The sequence below is a fragment of the Poecilia mexicana genome, unplaced genomic scaffold (genome assembly GCF_051168715.1).
Source record: "Poecilia mexicana isolate PSO_F unplaced genomic scaffold, ASM5116871v1 scaffold_1, whole genome shotgun sequence".
In the NCBI taxonomy this organism is placed as follows: Eukaryota; Metazoa; Chordata; class Actinopteri; order Cyprinodontiformes; family Poeciliidae; genus Poecilia; species Poecilia mexicana.
This window is the reverse complement of record NW_028263370.1, coordinates 11878899-11905045: the sequence shown is the minus strand read 5'-3', so window position 1 is coordinate 11905045 and position 26147 is coordinate 11878899. Positions and strand designations below refer to the sequence as shown.

The window sequence follows — 26147 nt, the reverse complement described above, 5'->3', positions numbered from 1 at the left end:
GTAATTCAACCAAACTTTTAGTTTAGAGACATCGTTTGTTGGTTTTAATTCTAAAATCAACTGTACCTTGGTTTTGATAAACTGTCTTGTTATTACCAGCAGTTATTGTTATTTATCTTGTGATGTTATTCATGCAGTAAGTTGTTAGATCAGTGACTCTTCCTGACATTCACAGACAGACGGTGTGAGTTCCTACCTCCCAGGTAAAGTGGGGAATCTAGGTTGAGCGTGGACTGTTTGCTGATGGAGCCGATGGATTTGGGGGGTCCGCCATCAATGGACAGCGACAACGTCTGGTCAGCTGCTACTAACTCCACAGAATGGAAACTACCATCATTCACCGTCTCCACACTGAGAAGGAGAGAGAGAGAAACTGAGGCAACATCTCTCATATTACAGTCTCTGGATGTCAGACATGTTTTTGAGCAAAAACCTGTATATCGCAGAAGGCGGGTAGGACCCAGTGTCGTAGCTGACCCTGAGACGTCCCCTGTACAGCTCCATTGCGATGTGGTCATTGTCACCCTTGTACAACAAGACGCCGCTGTCCTCATCAGTAGCAATCTGTAAGCACAGGTGGACGTAGCTGTCAATGACATTTCTTGCAGCAGTAAAACATAAAGCCTGCGTTTATATTACTTTGGAAATTTCACAGTCATTATTAATTACAGCACATTGCAAAGATATTCACACTTGTTGAAGTTTTCCATTTTAAGTCATGTCACAACTACAAATTGGGTTTATTTTAATGATCGTTTCTGTGGGTCATCTTTGACCAAATTCCCAGCTGCTGCTGAAGAAAACAATCCACCTAGCATGATGCTAACACCGCCATTTCTCATTGTGTGGACTGTTTGTTCAGACTGATGTTCAATGTTAGTTTAGCATAAAGACCAAAGTGACTTGGATCTCTGCAGTTAGTATGTAATTGAAGTAAGAGGCTTGCTGGCTTTTTTTTTTACCACTCAAAAGTATTTTTTCCCAATTAAGGCTCTTGTCACCCAGTTTGCTAACCACTTTTTGGAAGGTTTGCAGCTGCGCCAAACCCTCTCCACGGGTTAAACTGTGTTCTGCTAAATGTTCAAAGCTTGGGATACTGACTCATAACATCACCCTGGTTAAAACGTGTCTATAATTTTGTCCCTACAGTAAAGACATTAGCTGCATTTCATTTATTTTTTTGTAAAATAGTAATGCTCACCACACTTTTTGCTGTCAGAAACTTAAAATCTACGTAATCTTTTTAAACTTAAAAAACACAAACTACTTTGCTTTATGAAATATTTGAAAGTTTGCAGTTGTAATGTGACAAAATCTAAACATGCTAAGGAGTATTAAGGCTGTTTAAACACAGGCAATGCTAAGAAATAGTTTTTAGGTTAAACTAATAATTTGGTTCATTTACCATTCAGTATCTTTTAATACATTTTAGATGCATCTTTCTCCCTAAGACAAAATGCCCATGGATATTTGGAGCAACAGTAAAGATATGTAAATGGAACATAAAATAGTAATAAAATGAAAAGAGCGGCGTCTACCTGTAAGCTGATGTTGGTCTGTGGTGAGAGGAGGTTGGAGGGAAGCTGCAGGTAGGACTCCCGGTTGACAAAGTTCACGCTCACGAGCGTTTCACAACGCTCGCCCTCGTATCCATGGAGACACTGGCAGCGTGGGTCCATTCCCACAACAACGCACTGAGCTCCATTTAGGCAGTCGTGGTTGTCACAGGGACTGGTTCGAGGGAGGACCATTGGGGGAGTGAACTCGCAGAACAGCCCACTGCAACATGCATGTTGACAAGTACATTACACGTAGGACCACGGCTTGAAAATGCTCTCAGTTTTTGTGTAAAAAGTAGCTTCTCTTCACAAAACACAAAAAAATGAACTTATTCTGCCTCTGTTACACTCCTGACTCACCAAGCAAGGTGATCATAGGCCTGTATCGACTCACAAGGCTAGTTAATATCGGATCCTTTATTGTTCTTATTAATTTTTAAAAAGTCTAAAAAGGGAATTGAGTGTAGGTGGGAGCAAAAGAAAGAACATGCTCAGGGTACCAATAATGCAAGAGATTTAGATTTAGCAGGTAAAAAAACAGCAAAAACAGAATCGGTAACACTGTTGGGAAAAACTTTAGAAACATCCCAGTACAGAGTTGACAAAAATTGATATGCATCATAAGCTACGTTCACACTGCAGCCTGAAGTCACCCAAACCAGATGTATCTGATCTTTTCATGACAGTCTAAACACAGATCAGATTTTTACAAATGCAACCCAGGAGACTTTGATATGCGGCTATAAATCAGAAATGCATCTGGTCTGTTCAAATGCGACCACAGAAATGTGAACAACCATGAAAAAAAAAAAAAAAAAAAATCAGATTTCACAAAAACTCAGATTTGAGCATGAAGGCTTGCAGTGTGAACTTAGCCACAGAGTATAACACGGTTAATGGCAGTGAAGATAATTTGCATTGTGGAGACGTTTTCTTTACCTGTATCCCTCTGGACAGATGCAGGTGTATCCGTTCACGGCATCAATGCAATGACCTCCATTCTGACACTTGTTCTCTTCACAGTCGTCATAGTCCAGCTCACACTGCTCACCTACATACCCGGGAGTGCACTCGCACCTAAAACGAGTGGAAAGATTTCTGTTAAACTATTTCACGGCCTATACCACAAACAATGTTCAAGCTACTTTTTAGCTTCCTGCATGAAAGCATCATTCAGTCCCTTTATGTCTGTGCATTTCCAAAGCTGCAGAACAAAACAGCAACTCTGCGCATGTGCATGAACAGCTGCACGATCCACTCACTTGTATCCCCGAGGGGTCAAAATGCACTTTGAGTCGTGCTGACACGGGTTAAGCTCTGGGGTGCAGAAGTTCAGTTTCTCCTCACACAACTCCCCTAGAAACACACACATACACAAATGACATCAACAAGCTTCATTTTCCAGGGTAAAATCAAACTATAATATGATGGACATTTTTATTCTACAAGTTGATCTACGGTGTTTATTACATTCTTTGCATCAGAATTACATACAGCAAAGCATGTCTTGTGTGTGTGTGTGTGTGTGAGTGTGTTTGTGTGTCGTATGGGTGTTCGCTTTAATAATGGATGGCTCTCTTGTGGCCAGGACCAACACAGTGGTCTGATAAATGATCTCATTGTGTAAAATGTCATATTACAGATGATATTCCAGAGTGTGTCCTGATCATTAGAAGTCAAGTGAATCCCTGATGAGGCACCGGGGAATAATCCAATACTCCTGGCAGCAGAGGGTCCAGTGAGGGAATAATTACCCAGCTCTGTGGGGAACTGTGAGAGCCTATGCATGTGTATGTGTATTTATGCTTCTCAAGTGTTCAGAAAATACTGTAGATTATTTAGAAAAAGCAATATTTGGAAAGTTAACATTATTTCTAAGTAAAAATGACCACATAACTGTGAGGTAAATACTAGGTACACTGCATGAACGCCGACTGCGTTTTTTTTTCCGTTCGAATATGCACGGCTCTTCCAGAACATGCTTTAATTTGGGAGAGGCATTGACAAGATCCCCTCGGGTCCGCTGAGACAGTACGGAAATGCGAAACGGGTCTTTTCTGAAGATGCTTGATCAGACTTTGATCTGAATGTCAGGATGTTACATCAACAACTTGGATATTTTCCTACACATCTCCGTCAGAGTAGCAGCCACTCAAGTCCCAGGACTCAATACGTGCACGGTAATAATCAGAGCTCTTCGGTTCAGTTGTCATCAGTTTGATTTGTTGTAGAAGACAATCAGAGTACAGCGTCTCCCAAAAATACCCCCAGAAGTTTTTCCACATTTTGTCATGTTACAACCACAAACTTTAATGTGTTTTATTAAGACTTTATGTGAAAGACAAACACAACTAGGCTGATAATTGCAAAGCAGAAAGAATGTCAGGACTAAAGTTTTGGAGAAGTTGTAGGGTTATAAAAACAACAGCCTAGAGTTTAATATCACTTGAGATATAATTAGTATTGTGGACCCTCGAAGAAATGTTTGTCAATCTAAGCTGACTGGTGGGTCAAGAAAAGCATTACTCTTCACATATTAACTTCGTGGGAGATGCAGAAATTAAAACTTCAGGTGGGGCATTTATTGACGGAACAAATGTTAACTGTGCACTTCACATATCTGCTGTTGATAAACTAAAAAATAGAAAAGCCGTTGCTACAAAAGGTCATGAAAAATCCAGAAAAAGCCAAGAAGGCAAGTAGGAGCCAAAGTAGACATGGGGAACAAAATTTATTTAAAGTACAAATAACACAATTTCTAGTAGAAAAGTAATACTGCAAATCACCACAAACACACATAAAATGTGGTGGCAGCATCTTACCGTAGGGATGATTTCCTACAGGTTGCAGAATCTGGAGACCGGGGTGGTCCCCACTTTTCAGATTTTTATTTAAAAATAATTGGAAAACAATGAAAATAATTCATTGTTCTCCTAATTCACAATTATGCCCTGTGGCTGTAACAGGGCAAAGTGAGGAAATAAATTTAGAAATCATTTCAGGTTTATTTCTCTTATGCATGTAAGTCTGAATAGAAAACAGAAAATTCGGAGCTTTTATGGAACTTGTCTTTCTTTCACTGCTAGATACCAAATACTTAAATAAAAAAAAAGATAAAACAAACCAAAACTAGCAACCAACCAATTGTGACACACTTCTCTACTGTTCCACCCTAAAAAAAAAAAAGATCTCAAAAGCACACAAATGCACTGCTTTACTGCTGCCAACAGGCAGCTTTGCACACATTGAGCAATCTGTTCTGCTGTGGGTGACATTTCTGTGGGTTGTGGACATAAAGCACAGGGGACGGTTGAAGTTAGGGATGGTGTCGGAGGAAGTAAAGAAGAAGAGAGGGACAAGAAGGACACAGAGAAGAACAGACTAACCTCTCTCCACCTCATTGGTAGCAGCTGCAACCACAAAGAAAGATGACAGATGAAAAAAAAAGAAAAGCAAGACAGGAGAGAGAAGACAGCAAACAAACATCCAAAGACAGAGAGAGAACAGCGCCACAAAGGTTAGCAGTCAGAGATGATCAGCACATTGCAAAAGCAGACGAACGTGTTGCGACAGACCAGAAATAAAATAAAGACAGTTACATAAGCTCTCACCAGAGGTTTTTATTGCCTCGTCATTTGTACAGGTTTCAGAATATTTGGGGACTTTTATTGATCTTTTAAAAATGTTCTTTATTGAGGTGTGGGCAGAAAATACAATTTCACAGATTTAAAAAAAAAAAAAGCAATAACTGGGCAAAGAAGTTTGGATTGTTGTAAACTTTGTCTAATGTCTTTAGATAAAACATGTAGGATAAAACCTGCACAGATTTCCTCACAGATATTTGTCTGAATGCTCCTGTGCAAAAAGCACGACCTGACCCGTCTAAAAGGATAATATGAGCTTTTCCACAAGTTTCAATCAACTAGCTGCTGTTTGGAGGTGAACATGAAGAAAGTCAGTCTAGTTCTCCCTCTTAATGATCCCATCCACTTAGTCACGCACTGGCAAAACAATACCTCAGCATAATACTACCACCACCATGCAGTGATTTTAGATGATGTTTTCACCTTGAAACAGTTTTCTTGTAGTTCAGTACATATTTTGAGTCAAAAACTATATTTTGATTCAAAACTGTACGTTTTAAAATCATTTCACTTCTGAAAATGCATCATTAAAAGCTCAGAATTATAAGATATTGATGGCTTTGTAGGAACTTCTAAATAGAAGTGTATGAATAAGGTTTGTTGGTTTTAATATTTAACTTCTATGGGTGATTTACATAAGAGGCACGTGAAATATATAATATTACCTTGAAGCAGATAATCTATTAAAAAAAACAACTAAATCTTTTATAATTTAGAAAGTAGAATCTATCAGTTTTGTGAGACTGTTGCACAGTCTGAAAATATCTCCAGTGTTTTTGTGTTTGAGATCATTTAACTAATTAAATGCAGCTAAATAAATAAATAAATAAATGGAGATCCATTAAGGGAGGAAGGTCTTTGAAAGCGACGTGTTACCTGTGTATTCTGGTGAGCACATGCAGGTGTAGTTGTTGATTCCGTCCACGCAGGTGGAGTTGTTCTCACAGTCGTTGTCCTCACAGTCGTCAATGTTGATCTCACACGTGTCGCCTTCGAAGCCCTCCGGACACACACACCTGAAGTTACACATCAAGTCGTACAATCAATCAATCATGAGTAAAAAAAAAAGGAAATTACACACACAACAACATACAGATGATAATACATTTGTGATTCATAACAGTTGAGTTATTTTCTATGAATGCCCAAAGTGACTAATGGCTGCGTACCTGTAATTTATTCATACAACTCATTTTGTCACATTATTACCATAAGACACAAAGTAGAACTTAACTATGAAATGGAAGGAAAACTTTTTCCACAAAATGAAAATGTGGCATGCATCTGTTTTCAGTCCCATCAACTCCGACCAGATTCCCTGTCAAAACTGAGGCAACACGTCCCTACAGCATGACACCACCACTACCATGTTTCTCCATTGAGATGTGTCCAACTATACAACAGGATATGTGGCCATGTCAGAGAGTTTCATTTTGGTTTCATGTGACAAGAGCACCTAGCTTACTTATATTAAAGTAAGACAGCCACCTTTACTCCAGAGATCTGTGTCACAAATGGTAATGTCTCTCCGCTAAGTAACTACGTCTCAGTTTAGGCACACACACGCACACACACGCACGCACGCACGCACGCACGCACGCACACACACACACACACACACACACACACACACACACGCAGATTGCTATATTATAGGCTTAATCAAGAGCTCTTTATGCATTACACGCTCTGCTGGATGATATCTCATTACAGCCAGCAATAGCACTTCAGAACGAATATATTCAAATTACTATTTTTAAAAAAAATCAAACAAAGACAGAAATGTTTAAGAGGAAGAGACAAAGAGGAGACAAAGAGGAGACAAGAAGAGAAGCGATTTTAAGGTTTGTCTAATTATCTAGCTTGCCTCCTGATGGCACTTTATCACTTGATAATCAGATTTCTTCATTGGGCCTTAGTGAGCTTGAATTTTAAAGGTACTAAGAAATAACAGAATGAGTTAGTAGCTCCTGTTACTAGTGGAGAGACAATGACTGAGGATTTCATTGTGTTTTATATCCAATGAATATCCACATTTGTGTTCAGACACAAAACTATTATAGCAGCTTTTGTCTGTCTGTGTTAATGTACATGCTTTGAATTGCTTGCCAGTTCTGCTGGTACACCTGGATGTCCCCACTAAGGAACAGTACAGTCTATTTCTATTTCTATTCTATTCTATTAGAAAGCATTCAAGTTTTCTTCCTATCATGGCTGAAATACTCTCCTAGACAATCCTAGACAAAAATTTGTGCTTTTAGGATTCACCTGATAAAAAAAGGGTGTCAGATTTTGATTTCCAATATTTCTACAGAGGTTTATCTCCAAGACTTATTACAGGAAAGCAATCATATGTAGCCTTTGCATTAATTTGGTGAAGGATTTACATTTTTCTTTCATTAAAAATCCATCTTGCAGTTAATATTCATATAAAGCCACCTAATGCTCTACTGCTGCAAGCACTGAATTAATGGTCTTTGGAAAATGGTGATTTCATGTTTGTTACATGAGCAGTTCCTCTGTAATCCTCCATGTTATGTCCCATCTTAATCCTTACAGGTCACTTTATGCCTGTTTCCGGCACTCGGTGGGTGAGAGACAGGTACACCTGGATCGGTCACCAGGCAATCACAGGGACGCACAACCATGCACACACACAGTCAGACCTAAGGCCAATTTAGAGAGAACAATTAAACTAACATAAATGTCTTTGGGCGGTTGGAGGGAAGAAACTGGAAGACCCATGTTAGCATGGAGAGAACATGCCAGCTATGCAGATAGGCTCCTGTCGGGATTAAAGTCCAGGGTCTTCTTGCCTCAAGGCAGCAGTGCTACCAACTCAGCTCAACTTTAAAATTAAGTAGCTCCAGCAAAAACATACTAAATGTGGAAGAAAAAAAAAAGAATTTTGAAAGTATCTCACCAAAAGTGGCTTCCATCTCCTTCCTTCAGATGGCAGGTCCCACTGTTCTGGCAGGGATTACTGATGCAGGCATGAATAGGCTCCTCACAGTTTTGTCCCTACAGACATGCACAGTGATTAAATCTGTGGCTCCAATGAACATCAGACTTTCAAGTAAACAAGTTTTGACTGCAAAGTGTTAAGAATACAATTTTGTTATCTTCTCTCTTCCAAAAACTATTTGTGCATGCATTGTTTACTTAATTAAAGACAAATGGTTCTGCTTCTGTGTAACATACATCATAACTAACAAAATGTGAGTACCTTAAATCCATAGGGGCAAGTGCAGCGGTAGTAGTGCACAGGGTCACCGGAGCAGGTGCCGTCATTTTTACAGGGGCTGGACAGACAGGGGTCGCACTTGGCCTGGATACTCAAATCCACCGGGCCTGCATGAGGCACCAACCCACAAACACAACACACACACAACAAACATTATTAACAAAAACATTTCAGTCTTAGGCATGTGGAGTAGGTGGGAATACAGAGATTTACACACACTTTCGTCGCTGGACATTTTTATGGCCTTGCACAGACAAAATGAAGGTTTGTCATTCTTCCTTCAAATTATTTTTAATGCCATTATGATTTCAGTAATAAACTTGGTGCAACAGTTGCTGCTTAAAGAATAGTTTTGCAAATAAAGCATACATTAATCAATTAAAGTGAAATGAAAAATGCCTTTAAACCCAACATTGTAAAAGAAAAAAAAAAGATTTAGCTGCTAGAAGCAGATTTCTTGATAAGATGTCAAGCTGAACTCCTACGAGCGAACCGTTCCTTCCTGGATGCTTGCTACAGCAGTCTGCATGTCTGCTTGTTGGGTTTAATGCACTTCTGAATTCAATGATTTGAAGAGGCGAGCGAATCCTTTTCGCAATGAAGAGAAAAACAAAAAAAGCTGGTATTTTCTGTGCAGGACCATTTTTGAAACAGGTGACAAGTATATCCCTAACTCTAATGACAGAATATCAACATTTAACAGCTAGAGGTCACAGTGATCGGAACAACATCAGGGGTAAGGGGGAAACAAAGTGGTTCAGTTTGGGTCGGGTAGTAAGATTGAGGAAAACGGGGCTTGGACAATCTCAAACTCAGGAACCAAGGTTTGGAGGGAAAATACTGGGGATTGGCTACTTTACCTGGCACTAGAAAACCACAAGGCCCAGGGACTTCTACAGTGCGTCAGTCAGATTAGGTCAAAAATAGGTTTCAGTTATGTGTTCAAGGTTAATGTGAAATCTTTAGGTTGAAAGGTTAAGATCAACACTCAGTAGTATCACTTTTGAGTAAAAAATAAATAAACTTAGCCAACAATCAAGCATAAACCTTATAAGCTATTTTAAGCATTCAAACTTCACACAAATGTTCTAGGACTAAAATATTTGTTAATGCAAACCTATGTGAAAAAAATAAAAATCACCTCCCAAACCTAAAAACTAATTTTTACCACTGGTGGCAGCAAATGCCAGCATTTTGTTTTTTTTTTCACCTAAACAATGATATCATCAATTAATAATTGCTCTTGGTAGTTACAGTTTTTGTTAATTTTCGGTTTCTAAAATGTGGATACTTCAGTGATTAATGCTAAATGAAACCAGAATCAAAAACAGTCTAGATATTGATTAATATTGATTGATCTGATGATAATTTGAACATAGCACATGCATAGCTTCAGTTATTTTCAGCAAATCTATGTCTCATGGAAAAACAAACATTTATTTGACTTAAATCTATACCATTAAATTGAACAAAACCTTTTATCCAGAGATACAATCAACTTCTTGCTTCTCAAATACATATATCTTGATAAGCTGTGCAAAACAAATATTAACACAGACATTTTTATGTTGTTCTCTAACGTGTTCAGTTTCAGATCTACACAGTTTTTTTTTTTTTGTTATTGAGCTTCAGCTTTTATTTGGCAGCTTGTAATTTCACAAAGCGGCTGTTTCAAGGTTAATCATGTGTTCCTGTTTGTTATTTGTTTTCTACAAGGAAAACGACAGCATGTGAAACGTGTTTCGCGGTAGGTCTGAGTTTATTCCTGCGTCATGGTGGTGAGAGGATGAGCATTTACCTGTGCAGGTGAACTTCTTAGAAGGTGTGGTGAGGAGCAGTTTGTCTGTCATGTCACCGGGCCCAGCACAGCGGGCGATGCCGGGCTCCTTGTAGCCGCTCTTGACCCAGTCGGACAGCCACTGCAAGTGGCAGTCACAGTACAAAGGGTTGGCACCCAGAGCCCTGCGGCATGAGTGCAAGCAAGATTGAGAGCAATATTCATCACATTTGATGTGTAATTAGTCAGATGGTGCACAAGAGCTGCACGCAGATCATCTCTAAAATTGTAATTTGTTTCCTTAAACAAAACTGAAAACACTACTTATTCAAGATTATTGTAATTTTGTAAACCACTATTGTAATCCTCAAAAAGAAGCCATGAAAATGGGCTGGCAGAACTGGAAAGTATTTGATGGTAATTTATCTTAGATCTAAAACTGTTAAAAAATAATAATAATAAGGGTTTGTATAACTTTACTTGAACTTTAATTTTTAATCTTCAGCAATCGAGAGCAAAATGTCAGCATCAGTTTTTTTTTCTCCCAGTCATAGAATACTGAATAAGTAATATTAATTAAATTATTGATTGGGTTTTAAAGGGTGATGTGCTGATTTGTTATTACTGGAATCAGACTTTTCTAGATTAACAAAACAGGGATAAATTAATTTGTTGCTCAGCTACTTTACATCTAAACTTGACCTCTAGGAACAGGTTGTGCATGTATGATGTGTGTGTGTGTGTGTGTGTGTGTGTGTGTGTGTGTGTGTGTGTGCGTGTGTGTGTGTGTGTGCGTGTGTGTGAGCGTGTGAGTGTGTCTATGAAACTCACAGATGAGAAAGCGAAGACAGGTCTTTAAAGGCTCCTTCCGGAATCAGCGATATGTCGTTACCATGAAGAGATCTAAGACAGCGAGTGATTTAAGTTCAGAGAGGAAAAACGTCACAAAAATGTAGACACCCAGATGCTGAAAGCCTTTAATAAATATTTACCACTCGGCTGGTTCAACAGCATGTTGCATGCGGATACTCACAGCAAACGCAGAGACTTGAGCCCATCGAACGCCCTCACTGGTATGCACCGCAGGCGGTTGTAGCTCAGGATTCTTTACACAAAAAAGTAAACAAAGAAGCTGTTCAGGATATGCTAAATTGCAGCAAGACTTGCAGTGTTTGTGCAGAAAGAGCTTGTTGGTTTCCTTTTTGGTTCTGATCCATCAACAAATTGACTCCACTAGACCACTGAAGATGTTCTGTGCTATCTGAGACCAACAACATTAACCCATTGGAACCCAGTCCAACTTTCAACTTTCTAATTGCAAAAGCAACCTAAAGAAAGAGAAAACAACTTTTACAATAAATCTTATTTTGTTGTAAATGCATTTTCAACTTCTTCAGGCAGATGTTTAATAAATAGACTTGTGTCAGTTTTATGTGAGGCTCTGATACGTAGCATCCAAGCAAAGGTTAAGAAAAAGTGCATTTTACTGCATTTCTGCTCAAAATTTCCTAAGCATTTAAGAACAACAAATACGCAACACACACACGCACGCACACGCACACACACACACACACACACACACACACACACACACACACACACACACACACACACACACACTTTCATGCTGAATCCGCACACACTTGCACTCATATCGCAAAGGGACAGATGTGAAGCCAGACTCACAGTGTAAGCAGTTCGGACATGTTACTGAGGCTGTGGTTGGACAACGTGCTGATCTGGTTGTTACTCAAATCGCTGAAAAGGAAACAACAGATGCATAAAACACACACACACACACACACACACACACACGGAGGCACGCGTGCGAAAACGAATCCACACAGCGCACAGATCGTAAACAGCAGATAATCGCTGTTTGTTTTCATTTGTTCTGACAGCTACACCCTCGTTGGGGCCAAACCCAATGAGATTCAACGCAGAAATCTCACACAGCATCAGTCTGTTAGTGTTGGTCTTTAAAAGTGCAGGAAATATCAGCCCAATCACGGCCCCCCATCTATGTTTGCGATAGATTGCTTTGTGGATTAATGACTTTCTGTTTGCCGAGTTAATGTTAGTCAAACTTACATGAGCGTTAAGTGTTTGTAATTGGAGAGCTCCACTGGAACCTGAGTGAAGTGGTTTCCGTCCAAATATCTGCGCACACAAAGAAAGGAAGAAGAAGAAGAAGAAAAAAAACACATTGAGGGGATTCCGACACGAAATTAGAGTAGATAAAGATAAATATGGAAAATTAAAAAGGAAGGTTGAAAGTGAAAAACTAAATGAGGATAAAAATACATGACAGCCACAAGGGAAATTCCTTATTTCCAACAGTGTGAACAGTCATTACAGTTACAGCCATAATAAACACCGAAATGTAATATTCCCACTGCAGCCTCACACCTTTTTTTCTATTGCAGACACATAATGAAACATAAGTGAGGTTCTATATCTGTCACTGTATGGCTACAGATCCAGCCGTAATATTAAAATATTGGTCAATATTTGGAGAGCAATGTTTCCCACAAAGGAATGTGTTAAATATTAAAAAATACCACTAACTCTTGTTCCTATTTTTTTTTCTTTTGAGCTACTACAGTCATTTCTTCTGGAGTAAAGGAGGTGGATTTACTTGAGATTCACAAATAAACTCCTCTTAAAGTCAAGGGAAGAGAGGTTTCATGGCTGTCTCCTGTATATTCCTATGCAACTTGAACAGGTTTTAAAACTCAAGTCGAGTTTATTTGTTTCAGCAACAAGGCAGTTACCATGTTGGGTCATACCATCACCAATTATGAAACAATCAATAAACATTATATTTGGTCAAATGTCGTCCTCAAAAACCTCAAGCAATGCACATCAAATATGTTGATCAATGTTCCAGCTACTGCTAGGTAAAGGAAAATGTCTTTTAAGCCTTGATTTAAAGGAACTCAGTGTTTCGGCTGTTTTGCAGTTTTCTGGAAGTTTGTTCCAGATTTGTGGTGCTTAGAAGCTGAATGCTGCTTCTCCATGTTTGGTCCTGAGAGGTGTGGAAGGTCGACACAACAACATCAACTATAGCAGCAGATCTTTATTGTATTTTGGTGGTAAGCCGTTCAGAGATTTATAAACAAGCAAAATAATTTTAGAGTCATTTTTCTGAAAGTTTCAGTCTGGTTTGTACAAATCAAGTACTTTTGATTAACTGACCATTATTAGAGTGTCCTCCTCTATTAAAGGAGGAGCTCTTGTAGTTTATTAGCATGGCACATGGAAAAGTGTATTATGTCAATAATTACTTAAAGAAATAATTGATGGTAACTATAAAGGTCATAAGTTCAATTCCAAACAATTTGACATCCATCAGTCTTCAGTGACAAATATTATTCCCAAGTGAAAAACATTTAAGGTTCATCTTCCAGTGTTTCCAAAAGCAAAAGTTCAAAGGTTGAATCGTGCATTGCTCAGAAACTTGCAAAGCGATGCCCTTCCTATAACTGAGTAAAGTAGAGACGTTTGGCGATAATGTATTACATAACAGTCCAAACACCTGGCACTACCTGTGCATGGTGGAGGAAGTGTAATGGTATGGGCCTGCTGTGCTGCTGCAGTCTCTGAGCACCTTTTAGTCGACCATGAACTTTATAAATTAAATTTCTCCGCAGTCAGAGGAGCGGGCGTCTCTCCAACAGAAAAATCTCATCCAAAACCGAGTCGTCAACATGACGATGACCTCAAACTCAGGAGCCACAGCTTTGAAACAGGGGGTAGGAAAGAATCAGGGTGATGCAATGGTTCAGTCAAAGTCTGGTTTCACTCAGGTTTCAGTCAACCTGATCAAACTGATATGAAGCAGTGATCTAAAGGAGGGAGGGCCAAATGTTCGTCACAACGAGAGACTGATATGCAGAAAACAAAAACTTCCACACAGTATTAAGTCATGATTTCCCCACGGCTACACTGGCAATCATGACTGCATGTTTGGTTGCTCCTCTACAATCCTGTGTGTTTTTGCTGTTTATTGTTTCATGTGGAGCTTCAATCAGTTGCTCCCTTGGAAGAAAACTGTGAAAACATTACTATAGGATTCAGTAAGGATCACAAAAAATTGAAAATGGGAAAAAAAAAACAACAACTAATCTTTTATCTAATATTATCAAATGAATAATGTTTGTTCGATGAATGGGTAATGCTCATTAAAATATAAAATTGGATAGGAATCAATTTATATTTTTTTCTTTTTCACTGCATTCACTTTCAGATTGACTGAATCTATTGTTATGTATTTTCTTGCACCTTGTTTTCTCTGTCTTTTCGTCTCAGTCCAAACTTTTTGGATTAATTTTAGATAAAAGTGGAAATGAGGATAGATTTTTACTAAAGGTTTCAACATTCAACATTCTCATATTTCCAGACACTTAGAGATTGACAACAGCCCTCCTGTGACCCCATGAGCGAGTTCAGACAGTCGATGGACGGACATTTTCAAACGGTTGTGCTAGTATTACTATTTTCATTGTGCAACTTTTTGTAACTCACAGTTCAGTGGTCTCTTTCGGGAGGCCTTTGGGCAGCGTGGTGAGACCTTTGTTGCTGCAGCGCACCACGGTGTCCAGACAGGAACACTCAGCCGGACACCTCAGAACGGGAGAGCAGCTGTTCTCGTTGTTTCCTGTCGTATTCAGTGAGGAACGTTACAAAAGAGATGGCAGAAAAACAGCGATGATGAAGAACAAGTCGCTCCACCTCACCATCTTCACAGGCAAAGTCCTGAACAGCCACATCCTGGATGGGAATCTCCTTCAGGAAATAAGGGTTTTGGCAGCGAGGATTCCCAGTCACGATGCGTTTCCTTCTCAGCCAATCGCCGAGCCAGGCCAGGTGGCAATTACAGTTGAAGGGATTAGCCAGAAGGTTCCTGGAAAAAAAAAAAAAAAAAGTTAGTACCGTATGAACAGATGCCACCGAGCAGAAGGCCGAGAGAGTCACGCTGCCATGTGTACCCACAGCGTGGAGAGAGAGTGCAGCGTGTCGAAGGCGCCGGGGTTCATGGAGGTGATCTGGTTGTCGTAGAGAGAAAGGAGTCTGACAGAACTCAACCCCACGAAGCTGCTGTTACTCACACAGCTGATCCTGTTGCTCCTCAGCATACTGCTCACACAAATACATTCATATCAATACATTTAGAGCAATAATAATAATAATAATAATAATAAAAACAAAAACAGACTGCACATTTGGGCAGAGAATATCAGTGTGTGGAAGCTTAGGAATATTAGTTGGACTCGACTGTGAAGGTACAAACAACCCATGAATGTTCTGATATGTTTTCTATACTGAAACAACAACAAACTTCAATGTATTTTATTTACATTTTATGTGACACATCAAGGATCTGCAGCAACAAACTCAGGTTTTCAGTTCATTATTCTTACAATATTTATGTTGAATTTTCACAAATGACACTAAAAGTGACAGTAATATGCTCAATGATAGGTATTTAATGTTAATGTTAAAAGTGACAACAAATTTCCTATCAGAAGATATTTATCTACAATTATAAGTTTTCTTTTTTTTTTTTTTTTTTTTTCAAAAAACTGTGTAACATTTGAGGCCTTATATGAGTTTTATGTGGCTGGCCTGAGAGTAAAAATGGCTCTTTAGGCTGTAAATGTTGCAGATGCTTATGATAGGCCAACACAACTTCCCCACACCATGATGCTGCCTCTGCCATGTTTTACTAAAGGGATGACTTGCTTAGGGTGGTGTGCATTACACAATTTCGTATATATATAATGTTTCACTGGTACACAAGAAAGTTTAACTTAATTAGTTGACCAGCACACTTTTTGTTTTACATTTCTGCTATGTTTTTGCTTGTTACAAACAGCAAACAATGCTTGTTATGGTCTTCTTTAAAAGTGGGTTACTTCCTGCCACTCATCCATTATGTCCAGATTGCTAAACTCTACAAGTAATAGTCCTGTTCGTCTGCTGCCTTCGCTGCAGCTACTCCAAGAGTCACAGTGGGTCTCTTGGCTGCTTCTCTGATTAATGGTCGTTTTTTGGTAGGTTTGCAGCTGTGCCATACTTTTTCCATTTCTGGATGAATGATTGCAAAGGGCTCAGTGATATAGTTTTACAAGCTAACCCTGCTTTGAGCTTCTCCCGTTCTGTCTGCTGCATCCCTTGGTTTTCATCATCACTATTGTTCACCAATAAACCATCGCAGAACAATTAGACTAATGCTGAGGTTGCATCACGCACAGCAGGATGCTATTTAATAATTAGGGAACTTTGAAATGCAATTAAAAGGGACTGGATTTTATTTTTGGGTATTTGAGTTAAGGAGGATGAATTTAAGAGCAAACCATGTATGATTTTTCTTCCACTTCAGAACTGAGCAGTATTTTGTGTTGGCCTATCACAAGAAAAATCCAATAAAACACCACATAGTTGGTTGTCGTCCTCTTAGACAATATATTTATATGTGTGTGTTTGCTCACAGTGTGCGGAGGCCACCGAGTCCCTTCAGCATGCGGTGGTGTATGTTCTCCAGTCTGTTGGAGGTCAGGATCAGCTCGTTGACCCCTACAGCTCCTTCAAAAGTCCCCTCCTCGATGTCGCTGATACGGTTATTACTCAGGTTACTGCAGGGGGCAGTAGAAATCAGAGATAAAGGCGAAGCAGCATGAACGTAGAGGGAAGAAAATACAATGTTTTTATAGTTATAGGTTTTTTTTTTCTCCCTGACTGGAACATGACTTTATGACATCAATTTCTGACTCACATCTTCCTTAGCTGAGGCAACTTCTTGAAGATCCCCGTTGCCTCGAGCACCGTGAACTCATTGTTGTTCAGACGCCTGGAAACACATGAGGTGAAAGGAGAATCCAAAATAATGAGTAAAAGGCAAGAAAGAGGGGATGGAGGCCGACATGAGGTTTCTTTTTATTAATCACACTGAAGTCGAGAAACAAAGGGTGACTCACAGCTCGGTGGTGTACTGAGGAATGTGATCGGGGACTTTGGTCAGTTTCTGGTTGGAGCAGTCGACCGTCGTGCCCTCACAGCGGCACTTCTCGGGGCAGGCCAGGTCGGCGAAGCAGTCACCTCCAAGCTTGCTGCGGTAATCCTCATTACCTGATCACAATCACAGCCAAGATGTTAAAGAACACCATTACTGTGTGGGAAAGCAAACCCTGACGTGGTTCCCCGTCAAAGAACTCTCTGCATATCCAGGGTTCAGGGTGTGGCTCGAAAGGAAGACTTTTGAACCGTTACAGAAAGAGCTGTTTTTGTTATAAACTAAATATGTCAAAAAAAAAAAGAGAGAGAAAATGTGATCACATGCAACATCTTGTATCTGTAGATGCTGAAAGTGCATGTATATCATCTAGAAGAATGGAGCCATGTTGCACAAATAAGGATACTCAGTCTATGAAAATAACCACAGAGACACACATGCACCCACAACAGAACAAAGAGTTTGGAGCTTTTCTGTTCTGTCAGGCCAAAATCCGACTATTAGGGTAAGAAACCACAGTCCAGACCAAACATCATCAAAAATGAGATCACAGAGGAAGGATGTTCATACAGAATCCAGAACGTATTTCCCCCTCTTCTCCCCAAAAAAACACCACATGCATAAACACACAGGCGGGCAGAGACAGGAGTTTGGTTTCTCTTGAGTCTCGGCCATGCTGCAGGGATTTGCAGCGCCGTTCCATGGTGCTTGACAGAACCATGTTCCCCTTTAGGAACCTGGCAGCCACATGGTTAGATCAAGCACAAAGGAACAACCTGCCGACTGACTGCTCCTCCACTGGAACACAGGGGTCAGAGGGACAGAGGCGGAGGAAGGAGCAGATTAGCGGGAAAGAGGGTCAGACGGGAAAGAAAAGGGGATTTTCTAAACAGATTCCCAAAACTTTCAAATACAGGGAGGAGGAACGGAGAAGGATGAGCCAGGATTTGAAAAAGTGGACAGTGCCTTGCAAAAGTACTAATACCTGCTGTTACACATTGTTGTGATTTTACAATAAGAAATCTAAAAAAGAATGTAACTTATATTTGCATTCACCCCCTTTTAATCTGAAATGAAATCCAATCCAACCAACAGAGGGGAAATCTGGTCTGCACTGTGTGACTTAACATTAGTTAGTGAAGCTGTTTGTTGAAGTTCTCCAAAGTTTGTTAGAGAGCAAACAGCATCATCAGCACCAAGAAACAAAGAAGACAGGTCAGGGAGAAAGCTATGAAGCTTTACATAGAATAAGGTAATAAAGAAATTTTCCAAGATTAGAGCATATCACAGAGCACTGCTGAGTCCATCACCTGAGATAGGAAAGACCGCAAATCTACCAAGACATCAACTGACAGGGCAGGAGAGAAGAGCCAAGATGGGCACACAAACTCTGGAGCAGCGCTGCAGAAATCTGGACTTTAGAGTGGCAACGAGAAAAGACTTTGTCCAAAGAATGCCACTGGAAGTCCTGCTAGCGGTTTGCATCATGTGCAAGGCAACACAAACATTGAATTGATGCAAACACATTTTTACTGTTTGGCCTGTGTGCAAAATCCAATGAGTTGGAGATGAACTGGCTTTATCGTGAGCGCTATGGTGACACATTGTGACGTCGTTATGCTCTGGGAATAGTTTTCTCAGCAAGAACAGGGACATTTTTTAGAGTTAGTAAAAATACGGATGGGGCTAAATACACAGCAATGCTGGATAAAAACACAATTGTAGGCTGCAAAAGTTTTGTGACTAGGTCAAATGTTCGCCTTATAGAAGTACTGAGGACCAGGACACTGACCCTTGAGAGTTGGAGCTTAAGTCCCTAGATTTAGTTTAATGAACAACCATGTATTAAAAAGGCTCAGTCAAAGTCCAGACCTAAATTAAAAAAAAAAAAAAAAAAAACTATCAGCAGCAAAACCTAAAAAATAATGTTTGCAGATGCTTTTCTTCTGTTTTTACTGAACTTAATCTATTTTGATGGAAAAACATGAATGAAGTTTCTTGGAGCTGTGATTGTGCAAAGTGGCTCTACAAAGTCTTGACCCCGGGGTCTGGATTCATATGCATGCTCCACTTTTCAAAGTTTCTTCTGTAAAAATAAAGCCAACAACTGCGAGCCATTGCTCTTTTTTTCTTTTACAACTTCACACTTACGGCCTTTCTCTCTCTTGGACTGTTAAATGGATTCCAATAAAGTTCATAAAAGTTTGTTTGCACAACAAACATTCATGTATTTTATTTTATAAACTACACAATGTGAGGACATTCGCTGATTATTCATGCTTTTGCAAGGCACTGTACTTGGGAGAGAAACCAGAGTAAAGGGCAGCAGAATGAGGGATAAAGTAAAGAAAATGGAAAAGGGTAAAATAAGGACAGCTACACGGGATGATAGCACAAAGGGAGGAAATAAGAAAAAACGGAAAAGGAAGCAAAGAAAGACAGAACAGTAGAAGTCTTAATAATGAAATACACTAGAAAGGGAAAAAAATAACGGGAGAAAAATTAAGTTAATGTATTATTGTTTTGTAGCAGAAAATTTCAAATGAAAAATTAAAACAGAGGAAGAGAGATTATTAAAAACACAGGAAAGTGATCTCAAAAGAAAAGCAGAGAGGGTGTTAGAATAAAACATCTACAGGCGTCTACATTTCAAGAATAATAGGACAAGGAACAAAGCAGCTATTGAAGAGTGGGAGGAGAGTTACAGCAGCAGTACAAGAGAACCCTGACTTCTGGGTACAACACACACTCACCGACACCGTCTCACAAAAACAGACACAAGAAAAATACATGAATGTGTCAACATGTAGACATGGGAATATAATCTCATTTTATTATCCCTGGTAATCAGACAGGAGGAGTCACAGAAAGGTCAAAGGTTGCAGGTTAGCTCTGGGAGAAGAGGTGAGGGATTTGGAGAGCCGTGTGTAATTTTTGTGTGTGTTTCTTACTTACAGCTGACATGGTGTACTCCTGAGTGTGTTAGAAAGGCAGTAGGAAAAAGAAGAAGGGATTTGACTCATTTTTTTATATCGGAGGAGTAAGAGAAGTGATGGAAAACGGTGTAGAGGAAGAAGAAGAAAAAAAAACATCTGGGTTTTGTGCTGGTTCTGTCTCTCAGGCAGAGTAACTCATTCAAAGCAATGAGTTGTGAGTGGTGACAGTCATGCAGGCTGCACACATCTCTCCTGATTTTCTCGAAGCCAAACAGGTTTAAGCCCCTTCCTGTGAGAAAGTGACATTGAAAGTGCACATAACCTCAAGAAGGAGCCAACTGTGCGAACATTAAACTTCCACCACTCTGAGTGCAGAGCACCTGTAAGTCGTGAACATATTGCAAATTAAACTCGGCGATATTAGATGCATTGATCTGAGCTGCGATATCAAGGTTACGCCAGAGAACAGAGCATGTTTATGCAACTTTACACTCTCACATGTTGTTAAATTATTCAGTGTTGCCCCCTATGTGGTATCTGGGCTTTGAAACTTCTGTCCTCCTGGTGAGCTTTGGCGTTAATGACTGCAGTAAAAACATGCACGCGCACACACACACATACACACAGACACACACACAAACACACACGCAGGCTGTCTTACGCCACACACACCCCTGATGCTTTAGTGTGCGGCTGTGGTAATGACCGCCTTTAGCCCTGCTACTGATCTCATATGCAAGTCAAATTTGCATATTTCCCAACACCCCTCTGAGCATGGTGACTGCGTGACCTTTTGATGTTCTGCAGTGAGAGAAACATGTACACATGCTCACAGACACACTCAAACACATCGGCTGTCGTTAGACTGGCAAAAACCAAAAACAGAAGAGAGAAAGTTTACAGCGCTTTTTAAAAGCATTGATCACTCCGTTAGCTTTATTTAAAAAAAAAACAAAAAAAACGTTTTGTCATGTTACAAACACAACCCTCAAAGTATTTTATCAGGACTTTCTACGACAGAGAAACATAAAATAACATGTAACTGAAAAGCGGAAAGAAAATATAATCTTTCACACATGAGACCCTGAAAAGTGTGGTGTGTTTTTGTCTTCAGATAAAAACACACATGCATGCAGTTAAAGTCCTTTGGTGTAAATCTCTACCAGTTTTGCACATCTAGAGATCTTTATTATTATTGTTTTTCTTTGTTTTGTTTTTTTTGCAAGACACTTCAAGTTCAGTTAGACTGGATGAAGAGAATCTGTGAGCAGCAGTTTTTATACTGAGCCAGGAATTCCTTGGAATGAGTTTTGTACTTTGACTAGGTCATTACTTTGACTATATCCAGCATTGCCCATCTTGTGTTTTGTTTCGCCAAACATTTAATTTTGGGCTCTAGGGACCAGAGTAGCTTCTTCCACATGTTTGCTGTTCCCCTAAATGGTTCATGACAAACTGTAAACAGGACTTCTGATGCTCTCCAGAACAAAGCACAGTTGTTTTAATTGCTGTGCACACAGGGACTAACTGTACTTACTAATTAGAGGGGGGTCTGAAGGTAGTTGGATGGACTGGACTTTATTTAGGGGTGTCGTATTACAAAATGACTGAAAACGCATGCCGCCCTTTTCATGCACTTTACATTTCACAAGATTGTGTTTGTAATATGACAAGAAATGAAAAAGTTTAGGGGTGAAAATATGTTTGCCAAGAACTGTATATGCTCAGAGTACAAAGAAACCTCAGAATGTAAACTTTAACAGGCCATCAGACAGTTAAATAATCGCCCCTTTGTCAAGGTTATGGTGACAAACATAAAGCCGGTGCAAGTATCAGAGTGCGACTATCCTGTGTGTGGTTAGACACGGTGCTTTATAGGTAAACCTCATAACGAAAAGTCGAAAAGAGGATCTGGCTTCTAACGGTGTCAGCCAAGGCAAACTGCACTGGGTGAGCGTGTCACGAAAAAAGTGCAACCCCCCCCACGCACACATGCTCGACGTACAATACCTGGGATGAAATACTGCTCTCTGGCTAATGGAGAGACAGAGAGCGGGGAGATGAAAATCAGCAAGAGTGAAAAGTCAGAGTAGAATAGAAAGCTCATGGTGTACAGTCGTCTCTTTGTGAATGTAGAAGTACTGAGAAGAGCCCAGAAAATGCTCAGGTCAGGGAATTTCTGGTTAGTAGAGAGAGGCTGAGGGAAAAACCCAGCAGGAATACACAGAATGAAAACTGAGGGGAGGACTGCTGGTTTTTTTTCCTTTTTTTTATGTGTGGATGTCTTGGCGCCCATCTCTGGTTTGTCAGAAAGAAATAGCCTCAGGGCACACGTCAGTGTGCACATTGCTTTTTATGAGCATTAGCCTTGTGCTGTGCCAGTGATTTGTACCTGAGCAGCGGAACTTCTTGCTCTTGATTTGGCCGATCCGCTTGTTGGCGAGCCGCCGAGGGCTGGTGCAGCGGGCGCCGCTCGTCTCAATGGGATTGTCCTGCAGGTAGTCAGCCAGCCACTTCAGATGGCAGTCACAGATAAATGGGTTTTGAGCTAAATGACTGATTCGCCACACGGACAGACATGGAAACACAAAACATACAGAAATAAGATGTTGAAGCAATGCACAAACATATATATGCATGCAGTCCACATTTTTCTTTAATGATTCACTGAGCGAAGAGCAACAAGCACAAAAGGAAGTTAAAGTAAGGCTTCTGGTGCTTTCAGGTGGGGGTGGCGTGAAGTGGCTACAACTAATTATTGTACAACTAACTGCAAAAGACAGGAGCGAGTGTTACTGAGAGGACGAGACATTCAGAAATAACATGAATCTTAAGCTTTTGACGTATCCAGACTCAACCTTTGAGTCTTTCACAGCCTTTTAAAGCATAAAATACAAACAGTCACTATGAATTCATTGCAGATATGTGAACAGTGGGCTGGAAGGTAGGACATGAAGAGGGAATGCAAGTAGAAAACAACAAAAAGAAGGAGGGAAGCAAGAGAAAAATGGACACAATGAAGGAATTGAATCAGGATACAAAGAAGGAAGAAGGGACTGGTTGAAAAATGGCAGAACAGAAGGAATGAAAGAAGGAAGAATGCAAGATCTAAAGAGTGACAAGTGATGTGAGCGCCATATGACCCCAACTCAGTCAAAATATATTCTCATCTTTCATTTTGATTTTGTAATACAAAATGGTAAAATCAGCTTAAACTTTATTTTTTTTAATGTAAATTTCTGTTTAGTGTTATCCTAGAAAAGGGATTTAAAAGTTTTTATCCCAACAACATGCAGTTTGCGGTTATATTTCAAACTTTTACAATAAAACTGAGCATGTGTAGCTTACATAGATACGTAAAGGACACGGGGCAAAGTGATAGATACAAGAGAGTGACAAAAACTACAACCATAAACCGTCTGCTACTTCAGCACCATGGACAGTGAATCTGTCAAAGATGAGTTTGGATAGCTTTGTTTACCGTTCCTCATTTAGGAAACTACACAATAAATTAACTCAGGTTTTTCTTCTTTGACATAAAAGAAAATATGATCTGGAGCCTTTATGCGTCACAAAATTAGCAACAAAGGAATCTTTATGGGGACAAATATGCTTCCATAACACAGGAGCATGTGCTTTGGATACATACAGTGTTTGTATTGCTCTTAGTGAGGAGAACGTCCCCTTTGCAATGGTCTGCAGCTTGTTGTCATACAGAGAGAGCAGATTGAGGTTGTGAAGGTCCTGAAATGCGTCAACCCGCAGACATGCTATCTTGTTAGCATTTAGCAACCTGAAACAAAGAAGGGACAAAATGATGGAGAAAAAAAAAGGAAAGTAGAAAAGAATCTCGTTATCGTTACAGCACAAATCTTTCAGATCCTGCGGGTCACTAATGATGGCTTTTAGTCAAGATGTCTCCTCTCAGGTGGCAATGCTTGAGGTAAGCACTTTTTAGCTGAATATCAATGAGATGCAGATGTGACCATAAAGATCAACCAAACAGTGCGTGGGTGTGTGTGCGCGTTTGTGGCGAGTACTCACAATAGCTGCAGCGAGAACAGTCCTTCGAAGAGTCCCTTGGAAATCTCAGTGATTTTGTTCCCATAGAGGACCCTGCAGAAAACAAACACACCGTTTACATTAGATTATAAAATCCTTCACGTCAATACTTATGAGCAAATGCTAGAGAAATCTATCTATCTATATATCTATCTTGAATTAATACTTTTTACATAAAGATTTCAATCTATAAAAAACCCGCAAACAGTTTTGCAGTTTAAACAAAACCCTGAAGTTTTAACAGCAACAAATTAGTAAAATAAATAAAGCAGTGTGAGAAAACACTGAACCTCTGCCTGGTTTTGACCCAACACTTTCGACTCAAGTGAATCACATGTTGTCGTGTTGTCATCTCGCTTCCTGTGTATGACTGTGTGAATAATCATAACTTCCAGTTTGGCTTCAGGTGCAGTGAAAGGTATTAAACCAGAACAGCTTAAAACCACGACAGTGGAAACTGCAACAGGTCAGGGCTGCAGCCGCCACAGCTTCCCCCCACCCCCAACTACAACCCATAAGCTACCAGTCATCTGTAGGTAGGCGGTGTTTGTTGGCGGTCTGAACACACGTGCTACAGGTGAGCCATGTTTCACTGAGCTAAGTGGATTTTCCTGAGAGGCCTGATACATTAGTGTGTACTTTCTGTTCACACACACACACACACACACACACACACACACACACACAATTTATGAATCACTCGCATCCTCTCCACCCTCCTACTAATACACAACAAATGTTCAGAGCTTTAATACGTATTATGTCAGTATTAATAGGTGTGTCCCAGTCTGTCTCTGGTGAATGTGTGATGAGTCGGTAGGAGCTTTAATTCAGGTGTTAAGCACTTATAAATTATTGACTTTGGCCAGTTTTCACTTTAATGTGACTCTATAGTGAAATATAACTCAACAACTCTCATAAGACCGTCTTTAGCTCCTTTTAAAACATCTTGGAAAAGGCAGTGAGTGCAATTAGAGACTCACATCACAGAAAGATTAAACAACAATATAACAGCGATTATCAAAGAATGTGCAACACATATGCATATTGAAGCTCGGATTCTTCCTTACACCAACAATATAATACTGAAAAACAAAACAAAACTGAAAAACTAGAACAACCATTAAAGGTAATTTATGTAACCGAGACTCTTTAAACACCCTGATTTTATCTATTTTATGAAAATAACTCAGAAATAAGAGAATATATTCTTTTGGATTTCATATATTTGTTATCTTTTTTGTTCAAATGCAATTTTTCTTCCTTATTTTATGGTGACCAATGTCATGCCAACATGTCTGTGAGACTTATTTATACAGTTATTTACTCGTAGTTTTGGAGTACTTACAAAGAGTTCAGGGATCGCAGACCCTGGAAGGCGTCTGAAGCTAATTCTGAGATCTGGTTGTTGCTTAAATCTCTGCAAAAAAAAATAAAAAATAAAGACGAATAAATAAAAACATGAACAAGAAAATTAAAATCATAATCAGTAGAATGAGAAAAGATCAAAGATGTGGCAGCGACATAAAGTTTTTTTGGTTTGTGCTGGACGGGCTGCAGCATAAGCGGCTCTTTTGATCTACTCACATTCTGCGTAGCTTCTTATAAGGAGAAAAGGCCCCAGCTGGGATCACCTTGATGGCGTTCTGCTCCAGTCGTCTGGAACCAAACACACACAGACCATTGAGAGGAGACTTTAACATTCCCCCTATCACGCACTTATCTATGCCGTACTGCAGGCCGCCGCTCACTCCCGGGGGCTCTGCTTGAGGGGGAACTTTTCCAGATAAGGCGCTTTGATGACTGCAGAGTCGCGGTCTGTCACATGCCTCTGATCTTTTGCCCTCTTCAACGCGTTCGCAGAGAGACGGGCATCCAAGCACACAAGCGGACGCACACGTTCGACTATC

At 39.9% G+C, this 26147-nt stretch overlaps 1 protein-coding gene across 2 annotated transcripts in view; it reads right to left on the bottom strand.

The window, feature by feature from the left end:
* slit2 (slit homolog 2 (Drosophila)) overlaps positions 1 to 26147 on the bottom strand; it is a 103375-nt gene that overhangs the window by 4395 nt on the left and 72833 nt on the right. Inside the window, exons 10-33 of one of the 2 annotated variants that reach the window (XM_088004502.1) lie at positions 25825 to 25896; positions 25586 to 25657; positions 24220 to 24291; positions 23825 to 23968; positions 22568 to 22731; positions 17205 to 17355; positions 17003 to 17077; positions 16719 to 16862; positions 15220 to 15363; positions 14964 to 15130; positions 14752 to 14884; positions 12316 to 12384; positions 11911 to 11982; positions 11258 to 11329; positions 11056 to 11127; positions 10246 to 10409; positions 8430 to 8554; positions 8127 to 8224; positions 6080 to 6219; positions 2822 to 2915; positions 2499 to 2636; positions 1539 to 1779; positions 434 to 564; positions 197 to 351 (exon numbers count right to left, since the gene is read on the bottom strand). In XM_088004502.1, the coding sequence (XP_087860628.1) occupies positions 197 to 351; positions 434 to 564; positions 1539 to 1779; positions 2499 to 2636; positions 2822 to 2915; positions 6080 to 6219; positions 8127 to 8224; positions 8430 to 8554; positions 10246 to 10409; positions 11056 to 11127; positions 11258 to 11329; positions 11911 to 11982; positions 12316 to 12384; positions 14752 to 14884; positions 14964 to 15130; positions 15220 to 15363; positions 16719 to 16862; positions 17003 to 17077; positions 17205 to 17355; positions 22568 to 22731; positions 23825 to 23968; positions 24220 to 24291; positions 25586 to 25657; positions 25825 to 25896 (2909 nt within the window). The remainder of the gene's footprint in view (positions 1 to 196; positions 352 to 433; positions 565 to 1538; positions 1780 to 2498; positions 2637 to 2821; positions 2916 to 6079; positions 6220 to 8126; positions 8225 to 8429; positions 8555 to 10245; positions 10410 to 11055; positions 11128 to 11257; positions 11330 to 11910; positions 11983 to 12315; positions 12385 to 14751; positions 14885 to 14963; positions 15131 to 15219; positions 15364 to 16718; positions 16863 to 17002; positions 17078 to 17204; positions 17356 to 22567; positions 22732 to 23824; positions 23969 to 24219; positions 24292 to 25585; positions 25658 to 25824; positions 25897 to 26147) is intronic. The other variant, XM_088004506.1, reaches the window with a different exon arrangement.